This window comes from Anneissia japonica, unplaced genomic scaffold (assembly GCF_011630105.1).
Source record: "Anneissia japonica isolate Jap-2015-1 unplaced genomic scaffold, ASM1163010v1 scaffold288180_len126829_cov150, whole genome shotgun sequence".
NCBI classification, from domain to species: Eukaryota; Metazoa; Echinodermata; class Crinoidea; order Comatulida; family Comatulidae; genus Anneissia; species Anneissia japonica.
The window spans coordinates 45,025-60,396 of NW_022695154.1; the positions used below are offsets into that span (position 1 = coordinate 45,025).

Consider the following 15,372-nt stretch of genomic DNA (forward strand, 5'->3'; position numbering starts at 1 on the left):
ACTCTGAAAGTGTACACAAATTTTTGCAAAAAAAATTATCTTTTTTGTCAAGTCAACTAACGCAATGTACTTGGTTGCTTAAAAATGAATATTATATCCATGGTTACATTATAATTTTACCATTATTTTACATGTTGCATGTTATTTTGAATCAGCATGCATATATAAATAAGAGTGTACAACATTTGTCTACCACTCCCCCACCCCCCACAGTGTACTGTTTGTGAAAATGTTGATAATGTTGAACGACCCCTAAAGCATCTTTTTACAACTGCCAAACACTACATTTTTAACTTTTTTAATTTCTAAAATTATATTAAAAAATATTGAGCATTTAACAGTTACATTATAATATGTAATATTAGTATTGATACAGAATGAAGCTATTCCATATTATTGTTAATCCATCAGCAGTGTGTATAATTATATATTAGTCATGTTTACTGTTTTCCTTTTTCTTGATGCTAATCTTATGTAACAAGTTATTCTGTTATTTTTTGGTACTACACCTAATTAACATAACTTTAGTGTTAGTGAAATACTGTTAGTTTAGATACAAAACAGTATACTAGAGCAGTCTCACTAAAATAATGGTACTGTACTACTAACATTACATTTTATAATCGTCAGTGTTGTCGCGTGAAATACTGTTAGTTTAGATACTAACAGTAAACTAATCTGGCCCTAAATATTTTGAGTTGCACTTAATAAGTGATAACAAGAGGATTCATGCAAACTTGTCAGGCTTTGTGTGCAAACCAAACGACCAATTCCATCTCATCAAGAGATCAGCAATTTATATTAATGAGTCTTAATCAGCTGATAGGCTATCAACTAATCATAATGCCTCAGATCTACTAAGACCAATCCATTTATGACCTCCAAACGCATTAATTTAATCAAATTAAAATACCACAAGCATTTTTAAGTGCAATTAAAACTCGGTTATTAATCAACTAATTAGCCAGCTTTATAATTACCATCCATGCATGAACACTAAACACTATTTTTGTTCTGTTATTATTATAATTATATTTATTTAGCATTAAGATAGAAAAATATTTCATTCACCTAATTACTATTAAATGATAAAATACCATTCACCTTATCTAACTATAATATTTGTTTGCCTAAAGTGTAAATTGTTATTAGCCAAAGGTACATTCTAGACAACCTTCACTAGCCAAAAGTAGGTTTAATATTATTTGTTTAGCATTCAAGTACAGTGCTTGCCTGGAGTGCAAACTCGCTAAAAACCCAAAAAGAAATGTTAAGCCGTTGTCCATAACTATCAAATTTTATTTGACAAGAACATGTGTCATGAATATTGGTAATGATGACATCATATCATGACCGTTATATAGGTGCATCATGACTATATATGGGCATACAAATGTTTTTTGTCGAAAACAATTTTTATAATCTAGAAAGAGCTTTATATTCTACTTATGATTGACGTTCATATAATTTCACTTTCCCAATTGAAATTTTATTAAGCAATATTATCTTAGCTAAATTGCGAAAGATACATGATGTCATATGGCAATACACTATAACACAATAATTTATAGGTACATTAATATTTACACTTAAATATAGCTAACTACCAAAATAACGCCATAAAAAATAAGAGAAAAAAATATGTTGGTCAACCTTTATACAATGCTACACAGGCCGGTGTGAGTTTATAACAAACTATATAAAAAAAAAACTCTATACTGTACATTAAGATAAGAATACAATACGTTATTTATTGAATTTTGGTTACTGACCTCCTGGTGGCTGCCTCATACACACCGCTGTCTCCAGCGACCGATTCATTAGATACGGCTGCAGACACGCTCTGTGTTCCCGCCGCTGAGGTACTATTCTCCTGAGCCGGTAAATCTATTACGAATAATTAGAAAAAAAAAAAAAAAAAAAAAAAAAAAACCGACCAAAAAAAAAAAAAAAAAAAAAAAAAAAAAAAACGATCCATAATTATAAGTACAAACAGAACTCTGTTAAGACACCGAAGATAAAAATCAAATTAAATGTGTTGTACAGTATTTTGGTTGTTTGTTGAGGTGTGTAATGATCAATATTAAATATTAGTGCTTCACAGAATGTTTAAAAGGCGTGTAGGCCAACAATGCATACACACATCAAAAGCGGCCGTTGAATTCCTTTCTGTGAATTCACAAAAGGTTCCAACCAATTACAAATGAGTTTGGAGTTAGTGTACATTGTGTAGGCAGAAATATACAGTATTTGAGTTTGGAAGTGTACACTGCATAGGCATAGGAAGATATCAGCCTTAACTTTAGCAAAAAGTACTTGTAACCTTTAACCCTTAGCACGGTCACGGTGGAATTTAGTTGAGTGCTTTTTACAGATAACAACAACATATTTATAATATTTAGAATGGATTTGGATGAAAGCCAAACAAAATAAATATGTTTTATCAATCAACAGAAAAAGTGTTGGAAATATTTACAATGTTATGTATTGTTGGTAGTCTATTTTGTTAAAACTTAATGATATTACCTTTTGTAATAACATTTACTTTAATATATTTTGTTGATTTATTTATTTTTCATAGCTAATAATAAACATATTATTGATACTTGTGGTGGATTTGGATGTAGGCCAATAAAATAAATATGTTTTATCAATAAATATGAACAGATTAATGGAAATATTTACAATGCTATGTATTTTTGGCAATGTTATATTTTGTTGTTAAAACCTTACTGATATTAATATTATCTTCTGTAATAATAGTTTAGTAGTGGGAATTGTCTTTTTGTTACAGTATGTTCAAATATGTGTTTTACTTTGTTTAAGTTACTTTACACAGATAATAATAAACATACTTGTGATATTTGAGGATGGATTTGGATGAAGGCCAAACAAAATATATGTTTTATAAATTGGAATACTGTTTTAAGGAAATATTTACAATGTTATATATTTTTGGTGATGCCATATTTTGTTGTTAAAACGTTACTGATAATTTCATCTTTTGTAATATTTACTTTGTTATATTTTGTGAATTGTCTTTATGCAATATTTAATTTGTGTTTATATTATGTTTATTATATATATTTTTAATATAAAATAAACATAAATATATTATGTTTATTATATATTTAAAAAGAGGATTTGCTTACCTGGTGCATTTTCACATATGGGGCTAAGAGGCATGTTTATCTGCGTATTTCCATAAGTATCAGTCGCGAACTCAACTCCATTATCGATCCTCGATTCTAAATCAAGTCCTAACACTCCTTTGCCATTGGCTAGGTAAGATATTTGAGAGTTTGTATCCCTATTTCCAAGTCCGTACAGAAATGCCGAATGAGAGTTGCATACATCACGTTGACCAACGTGCATGTTTGAAAGCGAAGACTCAAGATCGTCCACAACCTGCGATGAGGACGATATGTTTGTATCCAAGTTCGAAATCTCAGATTTTAACCTTTGAACTACATGGTCTTTGTAACTAGGGGGTGGGACTGCTCCTGTTTCGATTAAAGTATTGTCAACATCACCCCCACTAGGTGAGGCGGGTGGGGAGAGCGAATTTAAAGATGATCTCGGTGATAGAGAAATGTTCGTGTTCGGTGTTCCCTGCGAGGCAAGTCCTTCTTGGCTCGAGAGGTGCGGGTTCTGGTTACGATCCAGCGTATTTGTCGGTGTTAGCACCTCACGGATTGGTGTAATGCTATTTGTTTTTACACTGCCTATTCCACAGCCTGGTAAAAGTGATTCCAGCTGAAATAAATGTTAATATAGTGATTACTCCAATCATTTTTTCGATTAATAAATCTACTATTGTTATATGAATGCATAGATGATATTTTTAATATTTATTATGATTTAAATGATAAAGTCTATCCTAGTTGTAGCATGTACTATGCAGCTCAGGCTCCCATTCATAAAATTAGTATATCAACATAACCATCTTGAAAAAGTAAATAAAGACAGAGTTTTGATCATTTAAAATTTTACGCAAGCCAATTCGGTGGTCGGGACTGGACAAAACTGTTATCAATAACATTGCATGTATTACCATCAGCGCCTATGTACCACTTATGTGGCAAGATGTAATTATTTTTATCTTTTACACTCTACAATGTTTTTATCATGTCAAAATGTCTAGACGAGGGAGTGGAGGCATTAGTAGAATAATTGAGATTAATATAATACACAGCTTGAGTTCATAGCTGTGTGGTTCTTTATACATTGATTGAACTGGCCAGGGTCTGTATGTACCATTATTTCCAAAGGGTGTTTTCACAAAATATATATAGCATAAGTAAACTTCAATAATTTGCCCTGCAATGACATACCTTTCGCTGCATCTCTCTGACTGATATATCACTCAAATACTTGGTGTGTGATGACCCATAGAGGTCTGTAAAGCTGGAGGTCAATGACCCTCGGCTGGATGCTAATGAGCCTTGACTGGAAGCCGCTAAGGAACCCTTGCTGGATCCGGATGATAATGTTGTAATTGAAACACTACAGGTAAACATTTTGAATAAAGTAAGATTTCATTCAATGTATTAAGAGGTGGATTTAGGGAAAGGAATGGGACCAAGGGAGGGACTCGTACAGATTGAGGGTTCAGACCACCTCAGCCCTACCATGGATGGGGCTGAGGTACGACATTCTAAGCTATGCCATCACTAGATGGCCAGAAATGTGACTCTCAGATTTCAAATTTTAATGTAATTTTCTTTCCCCCTCCCCACATTTCATTTTAAATTTTCAAATATTTAGGGGGAGGGGAGGGGATGCTGGCTATACACCCCCCTTGAATCTGCCCCTGAACAAGCAATACAAATATTGGATTTTATAGTCAAGCATATCAACACCACACATACAGTATATTTTTAAAGGTGGTCAAGTTATCTTGTGAATGCAGTACTGTATGTGTGGCATGCGTCGCAAGGGCAACTCACATTTTAATTTGATTCTGTAAATGCGTCGCCATTTTCGTCATTTCTGCCAGCTCCTGCATTAGCTGATTCTTTCGTTCTTCTAATCGGATTCTGTAGGAAATTAAAGAGGAATGTCACGGAACAATTAATACAAATTCTGGCTATAAATTCTTCTCACCTATTTCAATCAGCACAACTTTGAACACCTGCATATTTCAAATTTCAAAAACCGAACTTGGCACGTTTTCTAAGAATCTTGAAAATCCAAACATTTCAAAATTTGTTAAGGTAGAGTACATCAAGATGTATTTAACAGTTTTCTTTCTATTTTTACATACTATGCATATTTTTGCTCTGGTTTTTATATTCATATTAGCAATTACATCCACTGTAGTAAATGAAAATAAATTAAGAACTTGCATTAGACTTCCAAAAATTACTGCATTAATTAGCTTCTTGGCTAAAGATGCTTGCCTTCCAAATCCAGGGTCCTAGGTTCAAATCCTGTCATACTGATATTTCTCAAAACTAAAAACAACTCCACAATCTAAGCCTTCTAATGTTAAAATTATTTTAAACGATTTTGGAATGAAAAAGTTGACATCTCTTTGAAATTAATTTTTAATTTGTGTGGTAGTTATATTCCAGCTTTTAGAGGATCGATATAGAAATGTTCGTTAGTCAACGTAAAACATTGTGTCTATGTTTATATACGGGATTGCAATTTAGAGAAGTGATTAAATTTGCTGTTTGGCATACCCTTGGCCCTTATGCCTAAAGATGAATTAAAGTAAAAACACTCATTTTGGTCTGAAACTCTGTAACCTCAGATTCAGTTTTCAGCCACAAAGTATCAAACTTTGTTTTTATTGAAGTGTGGTGAAAACCACAAAACAACATGACAGTTGGCAATCCATCCTTATGATAATAACTGACCACTTGCTGGCATTGCTACTGACTAGCCTTTGAAGAGCCCATTCACAAATGTTAATGCTTTAATAATATTATTTCAGTTTTAAATAGCACATCATACAGAGCAAGGCCTTTATGAATTTTTCACTTAATATCAGATCAATGGATTAAAAACCTAAGGAACACAAACTCGGTCCAATTGGGAGAATTCTATAATATTTCAGATGCATAAGGCCCAATGAAAAAAATTATTAGTTTGTCACCCTCCCGTGCATGTCTTCTATGGTATTGAAAAAAATTATATTCTTTTAAAAATTTTTTTTTTAAATGTTTTTTTTTTCATTAATTAGTAAAGATTGTTTGTATTATCTTAATCATGTTTTACTTTAAATATCAATGCGCTGGCAAACAACCTAAGGGTACAATTTGGCTTTAGCAAAATAAAAAAAGAAAATCCTCCCTCCCTCATCCCTTTTCCAGCTTAGATAAGAGTGCTGAACTAATGATATTTTTTATAGGTCCTAATCAGCGAACCTACTGGTAGGCCTATAGACTTATATTTCTGGTTGGTGAAAAAACGCCTTACCAAGGGCATGCACGAAATGCACAAGAGGTTTGAGGCCACTACTAGCTCAAAATGTTTTGTCAACTGCCCTCGCAAGTGTTTATAAAGAGTATTTTTTTAAAGTAACAAAAAAAGTATTTTTATTATTTACCTGTCTCCAATAACTTGCTGGGCTTCTTCTCGTGCTTCGTAAATTTCTTTCGCAAGTTTGCACTTCTCTTCTTCCAATTTTTGTTTTTCTTCTTTTGTACGTTTCCTTGGATTTGTACTCCGCAGATCACGTAAGAGGTCCTCTTTTTCGTTGATGAGCAACAAACGATTTTTGTCTTCCTCTTTGTGGCTTGGCGCTGTCTGCGTTTCAAGATTACTCAAGTCCTTTTGTATTCGACAGATTCTGATAGACAAAATTTAATACAAGAATCATAGTTTAAATATATAGGCCTACACAATAATTACTTAAGTTAAACATTAATTACAGATGTTGCAAATTAGAAAGGGACCATAAATTCATAATTTAAGGATTTTAGTATTTCATACCTAAAGATATAGTATAGGCCTATCTATACTATATACAAGTATATTTTTACCAATTTAGTGCAAATTTTAAAATTAAAATTGCCAGAAAAAAAACAAACATTTTTTTCACAAATGTTGAGATATAAAATTAATAAACTTATATACTGATGACAGTTAACATACCATATCCCTATAATGTTTATGTTTGCATTAAAATGGTAAACTATGTATACAGCATGTAAACTACCAAACACCACAGCAATGTTTATATCAAGTCCTACTTCAATATATTATTACATACACATTCATTACATATCAGTCTACAGTCCATACTGCACCAGCAATTAACACATCATAATGAATCTAGTGTTTGTATTGGACAAGGACAGGCCCTCAAAAGTTTAAGCAAGTTTATAATTCAGTCAAGGTTTAGTGAGTCAGTGCATAGCTATTTACTCTATTAATACTGAAGATCACTGATGAGTGCTACTGTAGGCCTGGATTTGCATAGAAACTCACACGGTGAGAACTATCTCAACACTCAGAAAAAATCTATTCATTGGCCTGATCTCAGCGAACAAAGTTTAACAAAAATCTCTTTTAAAATTAGACAGTAGCGCTTCATAATAACTAAGCTTCAGGGATGAAGTTATTGTTCGCGTTGTGCTTTTATAATCAATTGGAATTTGTAAACTGTTATCACACCATTGCTTTCAAGTTTGATCCCCGTTTTAGAAACAGAGAATGGAATTTAAAAACACATTTTATCGGACGAATCAGTTTTTTGTCGTCTGCTCCAAGCTGTTCATTACTTTGATTCGGTAAATGGCGGGAGTGCCAACCCAACAGTTCATGCCCCTTACACACCCTCCAACCACTAAACATATGATGGTATTCAATCATATAATGGCATGACATCAATAGAGGTGGTATAACTAGTGGTTGGGTGGTACAACCAACAGTGATGAAAATATCTATTGTACAGAAATATTAATCTTCCAAATAAAAATTACCAGATGATTACTGATAATTATATATTAACAAAAAATCTTTTTCACATTTAAAACACGCCACACACAGAATGGAATTATGTAAATTAAAAATTACTATAAGCTTTTATAGAGTAAAAGGAATTCATTTAAAATAATTAACACGGTAATTTTAGTATCGCCTTTCAAATTGCAAAGTTTAATTTGATAATTAAAAGATGTTTCTTTAGAACAGATTAAACTCTGAATTACAAGGCATTTGGACAAACTATACTAATTAGCACTGTGTACTAGTTGTTTTCTTTTTATTGATGATTCCTGCTGTCTCATGGTCATGTTCTTTTATAGTAGGCAGCATTAGTACATAGTTCGGCATAATTAACTACAGACACTAAGTGCACTTCCTAATCCAAAATCATTGAAATTCCTCACTATGTACTAATATATGCTTCGCTTTGTATTGTTGTTTGTTAAACTACAGTAGGAGTAGTTATTTATCTTAATTCATTGGCATTCTGTTTAGGACGTGGACTTCGGTTACCAACTTCTGTATTATTGACATGGTCAGAACAAAGGACATGCTCAGTTCAATGTTGTAATCCTCGGACTTAAACCCCGGTCTGTACGGCCTTTAAGCGCTGCTTTAATTACAAGTTTTCGGCGTAAACAGATTCCCCAAGTCTATCCTTACATAGCTGTGAGGATTAAACCGGGAGCACAATAGCACTAAGCTGCCTAGATTAAAGAGAAAGTTTAAGGATAGGAAAACAACATTCCTGGAGACCTTACATTCCGCCGGTAGCCTGAAGAAATTTGTCTTATGACCTACTGTAAGCATTTTAACTCCCTGAATCATTACCACAAATTATTAAAAATTTGTGGTTCTTTTCGTATTGCATCTCTCATTCATTTGTTATAATGAAGCAAAAACGGAAATACCAAAATAAAAGAGATGTATTTTTACCTCCTATTGACTTCCTCGTATTGAAAACGTAGCTTAGCTTTCTCCGCGAGCCTAGAGTTGGTCAGAATGCGGCTTGACAAGTCGGTTTGCGACGACGCATCTACACTTTGAAGCTGGTGGAGGTGTGGACTGCCCTCTTCACCCGACAGTTCGCTCTTTAATCGTACAAGAGACTGTTAGAAAATTCAAATATAAATATATTGGTTAGATTCACACCATGTCTACAATTATTCCCATATAGCATGCCTACAGGTACTATAAAAGAAAATCACGGTAGACAAAAACATCATTATCGTATAACATCCAATATTGAATATTGGTATAATTCAGCATTTAAGCTGTCATTAAATTAGCCATTTAAACTAAATCCTAATAAAAGCTAAATTTGGCTAAATATTTTCATTCAAAATTAGCCAAAAAGCTAATGGAATTGAAGCTATCATTGCTTATATTCTTTTGTTTTGGCTAATCAAATTTCTATTTGGCTAACTATTTTCATACCGCATTAGCCAAATTGTCAAACATTTTTTTTTGCCAGCTCAAACCTTGTATAATATACCACAGTGATGATGTTATTTTTTTTAAACATAATTGTTAAAATATTGCTGCTTCTGTATACGCTCTCAGATTGAATGATGTACATAACTATTTTTGGTGTCAAAATGCAGAAAGCATAAATAAAAACCTCTTTCTAAACACACTTTTAAAAATTACCATATTTGATAAGGAAATACAAGCTATCCAAAGCATATACTATAATAGGCAAGACAACTCAACTAGAACAGAATTTTGATGCATTAAATGTTTTTTTTTTCTCTATTTTTAAAAGATTTGCTTATCTTTTTTAAAAAGATTCTATGAAAAAGACTGGAATTACAATTACAGGTCTCTGCAGAACATTATATAGAAAGGTTTTCTGTTGCATAAGAAGCTTCGCTATCTATAGCGCCTGGAATGCGGAGCACTTTGTTCTACCAAACAAAACGCTTTTCAGGTAGGACAACAAACATGTAGGAGAAACTGACAATACCTATTGAAATTGTACAAGAATGATAAGAATCACACTAGCACAAATCTCCTTGTTTTCAAAAGATAAAGTGCAGAGATATTTTTTATTCAAAATTATAAATAGCGGCGCATCTATAATCAACAGAGTTATTTTTACCCAATAAAAATAAAATAACAAAAATAAACAAATTTTCCTACACTATTACACTATACACTTACAGTATAGTAGGGCTATGCCTTAAATATTTAATCTGGATTCAACTAAAATTTATAGATATTTTAAATAATATTAAGGTAATTAGACTAATCATCTAAAATGTATAACATATGATATCTGTATGAAGATGCCATAAATATCAGAAATTCTTTGATATGTAAAATGTGTTTTTCAAATAAGGATTCACTTGAGGAACTAAGACTAAGATTGTTCATTAAATCTAACTAAATCCAAATACCCTGGTAATAATTCTCTATCATTTAACTGACATTCCTGGCTTAAAAGATACTAAATTCTAATTAATACAATACTTAGCAATGAGAAAATTCTTGACCTAAAGAATACCAATCTAATTTAATTAATTTTTGATTATTTTTAACTTTGAGCAAAACTCCTAGTTTTAGAAGATACCAAATATTAGCCTAATTAATTCCTGATTTTCTAATCATATCATAATCATAGGAAAATATTATTGGCTTAAAAGATGCCAAATGGACCAAACTAATGTAACTCCTGATTGCATGGTACTGGGATAAACACAAAGAAAAACAAAAGCAGCCACAACAGTTGTGACCAACCCATTTTTTTGGCATTTGCGAACCCCTCGGTCTTCACATACCACCAAAATCTAAATTTAATCATTGTCGATATTCCACCAATAGGATGATATTATTATATAAATAGAAGATGATTTGCTAGAAAATCTATTATCAAAAATATTTAATTATTTATAAATAAGGCTCCTAATGATTAGCAGTAAGATGTTTATCACATCCTTGGAATGCAAGACAAGAAAAATAATATATGAAATATTGTGAATGACATTTTTCGCCTATTTCTTATCAAATACCGTTACATGGAATTATTACTTACTTCGCAGAGGTCTTGTTTTTGTTTCTGCCCCACAATCAGTGATTGTTTGATTGAGCTGACTTCATCAATAATAGCTTTCACATCATCTACTTGGTATGTCACCGTTTCCTGTCCTACTGACATCTTCTCATCAACCCTGCAGAAACAACAATTAATCACAGAATGTTTTAAACTGCATTCGGCCAAATCAAATTGCTAGTTGCACGTCCGCACCCTCATCAAAATTTTGAGCCTCCTGAAAAGTTACTATTTGCTATGTAAAAAAAAAAAAAAGCCCCACTAACTTTTCATTGGAAAATATAAATAATGGCAATCTGAAAGATTGTTGTCAAAGCCTAAGAGGTGGAAACACAAATGGCAGACTGCATTAGAGAGATTAATTTTACTAATTCTATAAAAAAAAAAACACCAGTTTTTTATTATTTAACAGCTTTTTTACTACTAGTATATAGCATAGTAAAGAGCAAAATAGTAAACATCCTCACCAAAAACAAAATTTTCAATTACTAGTGTGAAAACTAACAATTAATTTTATTTCACACATGCTAGGCCTTTCCTCCGGAAAAAGCCGTGGGTTTGGTTTGATTAAGGAGTTTCTAGATGACATTAAAAAAATACTCTTTAAAAATTCAGCTGCAATATTTTATCGACCACTTTCTTGAACAAAAAGTAAACAACTTTCAATACCATAAGCTCTGACTTAGTGTGACGATGTAGCTTGGTGGTTTAGATGGTTGCCTCCCAATCCCAGGGTCATGGGTTCAAATCCTGTGATAGGACAGGATTTTTTTCTTACAAAAAAAAACATTTACACTACCCAAGCTTCATATAGTAAAGAGACTTAGTTTATGGATATCTGATTGATATCAATTTCGTCTATTTAAGAGGACCCCTGAATATCAGCTAATCTGGTAGCACGCTTTATAAGGTCCTATAAAAATTATTATTAGTTTATCACCCTAATCTAGGTTGGTAAAGTGTGATGAGGAAAGGGGGCTTTTTATTTTTTATTTTGCTAAAGCCAAATATCACACTTGGGTTGTTTACTGGTGCATTGATATTTAAAGTAAAACATGATTGAGATAATACAAACAATATCTACTATTTAATTTGAATTAAAAAAAAATCAAAATATTCAAAAATATATATCTTTTCAGCACCAAAGAAGACATGCAGAGGGTGATAAAGCCAATAATTGTTTTCATTGGGCCTAAATATAGTGTACACCAAAAACATGATAGAGCTGATAAATCTTTACCCATTTAAGGAAGAAATGGATATCTAATTGATATAAATTTTGCCTTTATTTAAGAGGACCAATGAATATCAGCTAATCTTGTCACCAGCTATAAATATACAGTAGTGTACCAAAAGTATGATTGAGCTGATAAAGTTTTCACATTTAAGGAAGAAATGCAATTTATTTGCAATTATATTATAAACATTCACACAATACTAGGCAGTCAAAAAGTGAATTATCATATTCACAAATCAAAAATTCACATAAAACTTTAAAAATTGTTGAAAGAAAGTACGTCACTTTTAATTATATTAGTTTATATAACAGAAATTATATAATAAAGATTATGTGTACATTTTAATCTAACTATTGTTATATAATACTTATTTACAGACAATATACAAAAATGTATTTTATCAGGATTAAAATCAAAAATTCCTAAAACATACATTTTTTAATGTTTTTTTTAAAATAGTAAATGTCTCTATAATTACATTTTCCCATCGTTAAACTTACTTTGCTAGGGTTTCATAGCCTCTTTGTTGGTACTGTAATTCTGTCTGTATCTGTTGTAACTGATCCTGTAACATAGCAACCCTTTTCTTGGAATTACTGACCTCCGCTCTGAGCAAGTCAGGGTCATACTTAGTACTTCCTGTTGAACTAGTTGAATTTACTAGAATAAAAAATAGAGAAATTCATATAATTCTGCAAGATACATCCTCATTTTATTTTCAATTGAAAGGTATCAAGTTAACAGCTAAGGCAAAGTAAAAAAAAAAAAGTTTCTGGTCCTAATATTTTGAAAAAAGGAGAAAGGGCTCTTTTTTTACTTTTGCTCCGAGATGGCAAATGCAAATCTAAGATTGTCGATGGGAAACATTATGGCTATGTTCACACACACGGCGTAAGGCTGGCTTAAGCATGGCGTAGCGTACGCCTTTGTGTGTGAACTAGGCAGTGGCGTTGTTAAAGCCACTCACTACGCCACGTCCTTGGTGTTATTAACGCTACCTGCAGACCCCAGATTAGCTAACGCCACTGAGCTAACGCCAGTGATACTTGAATGATTTCACCTCATTTCAAGAGATTGACCAATCATGATTGCAATATATTAGCTACTTTGGTCTCCTTCCTGTGCTCTCTATGAATGAAATAGTAAAGGGGTTCTTTTGCTATTGCATGTTGCTTAGTTATAATGTATATGATTTGTTGATTGTGTTTTGTAAGATATTTTAACATATTTCGACTGTCTATTAAAACCTGCAACACCAACAATGCTAGCTGAAAAATCAAAGCAAAATTATTCATTTAAAATACAATAATCATATAAGTTCACTTCGAACAATTCACAGATTTAAAAGTTTTACTGATGCACTGTTAATTTTACTGCAGTTAAGAACCCGTACATTATTTAAAACTTAAAACTATTCCCCCATAGGCCTATATTGCTACTAGTTTAACGCCAGAGTTAATATAGCGAACGCAGTTTGTGTGAACACTTTAGAATTTTAATCCGTGAATTAGCTTACGCCTAGCGTAAGCTACACCAGTCTTACGCCGTGTGTGTGAACATAGCCTAATACTTTCTAACTTTTACCAAGTAGACACATTGAAAGCAAATAGAAGAAGAAGTAGACATAATTCATACCATATGTATCCCCAACCACGAATAATCGCGAGAGAAATTTTACTGATGTGAGTTAGCCAGATTTTCGTACATTTCTTAAAATAAAGAGAACTAATAGAATAAAAAATAAATAAATAAATTTTTTATTTGGCTTAACAAGTAATATAAAAAGTAATGATTTTAAGTAGCGAGTTTTATAATTCAAGTTCTTACACTAAAGAAAATACCTCCTGAAAATGTTTACTTACTTTGATTCCTAGGTGAGAATGTGGAAGAAATTGCTTTACTTTGTATAAAACCTATTCCAATCATATTAAATAACTACCATACGGTACGGTACAGCATCAAACATAAAAATGAATAAAATACATTTTATTCTGGAGGCTGAATATATAGTCTTGTATCTTTCAGAATTCCAATAAAAACTTGTTTTCTTTTGCCTATACATAGAGGCAATCGATAACTTCTTTCTAAATCAGGTAAGAACAGGTTGCTACCAGCAACTAATTCAAACTAAGCTCAACAAAGGCATTCACCCATGCGACGAAAAAAAAAAAATGCATTCTTTAATATTGATTCACATTATTCAAGTAAATTCCTTTTCGAAATTTTGGTCTCCATAATCTTTACGTCTTGTTGAATTGTTTTCTTTGCTTTCATTACAAAATATCAACTAATAACTACTGGATGATTTTCAGAACAGAGAAAGCAACAAAAACCACTAACAACAGTTTAATAATACAGGTAACACCTGCTTGATTCAGTAATGACCAGTATACAGATAAGGCGTTTGTACAGGCCCTGATAATAGAAATTCCTCGCATTCTGAAACGGATAAGGCTTTTGTTTGTGCAGAAAATAAAAAATTGGAGGGCTTTTGGCAATGTTTGCTTCTTCCCATGAAAAAACTAGGATTTACCAAGGCCATACAACTGAGTGTAAAAGCTGTGGGCTTCTCTTTGTCTGCGGCCAAGCAAGTTATAAGTTAAATTCAAGAGGATATTTTAGTAAAGTCTTACTTTTTATTAGTCTAGACAAACACTGATAAATAATAATGATGATAAAATATAAATTATAGAAGTCGATCTTTAAATTCTATGACTTGTTGTCGCGGTGGCATGGCCCTACACAAAAACACATTATAAAATAAAATTGTTTATATTTATTATTAATTTATTTTTTATATCTAAATATAGAATTTCAGATACCAACATATTTTTAGGATACGGTAAGACAATCTGTATAGTTGACCTTTAAGTACTTGACCCTTAATGGTCTATTAAAAAGCATAGTTAAAGTACCATAATGTTTCTTAAGGACGATTGAGGTTAGATTGATTTCAATAGAAATAACATGGTACAGTATTCTTCATGAATTTACTAAATCCTATTTGTTAGGGTCAGAATCATAACAACCTTGCATTCATAATGGAATATTCCAAATCATGAATTTGCCTGAATGGTCAGGAAAAGGTTTGTTCAGAGTTTAATGTACTTTTCAGAATCTGGAGTGATATAAACAACATTTGTA

General features: G+C 32.0%; 1 protein-coding gene across 2 annotated transcripts in view; it reads right to left on the reverse strand.

Annotated features, from left to right (window-relative positions):
* Positions 1 to 15,372, reverse strand: part of LOC117101378 (protein KIBRA-like) — a 52,941-nt gene that overhangs the window by 13,283 nt on the left and 24,286 nt on the right. For both annotated transcript variants that reach the window (XM_033241354.1, XM_033241353.1), the window contains exons 6-13: positions 12,729 to 12,888; positions 10,973 to 11,108; positions 8,875 to 9,047; positions 6,557 to 6,799; positions 4,950 to 5,039; positions 4,335 to 4,506; positions 3,153 to 3,756; positions 1,773 to 1,887 (exon numbers count right to left, since the gene is read on the reverse strand). In XM_033241354.1, the coding sequence (XP_033097245.1) occupies positions 1,773 to 1,887; positions 3,153 to 3,756; positions 4,335 to 4,506; positions 4,950 to 5,039; positions 6,557 to 6,799; positions 8,875 to 9,047; positions 10,973 to 11,108; positions 12,729 to 12,888 (1,693 nt within the window). The remainder of the gene's footprint in view (positions 1 to 1,772; positions 1,888 to 3,152; positions 3,757 to 4,334; positions 4,507 to 4,949; positions 5,040 to 6,556; positions 6,800 to 8,874; positions 9,048 to 10,972; positions 11,109 to 12,728; positions 12,889 to 15,372) is intronic.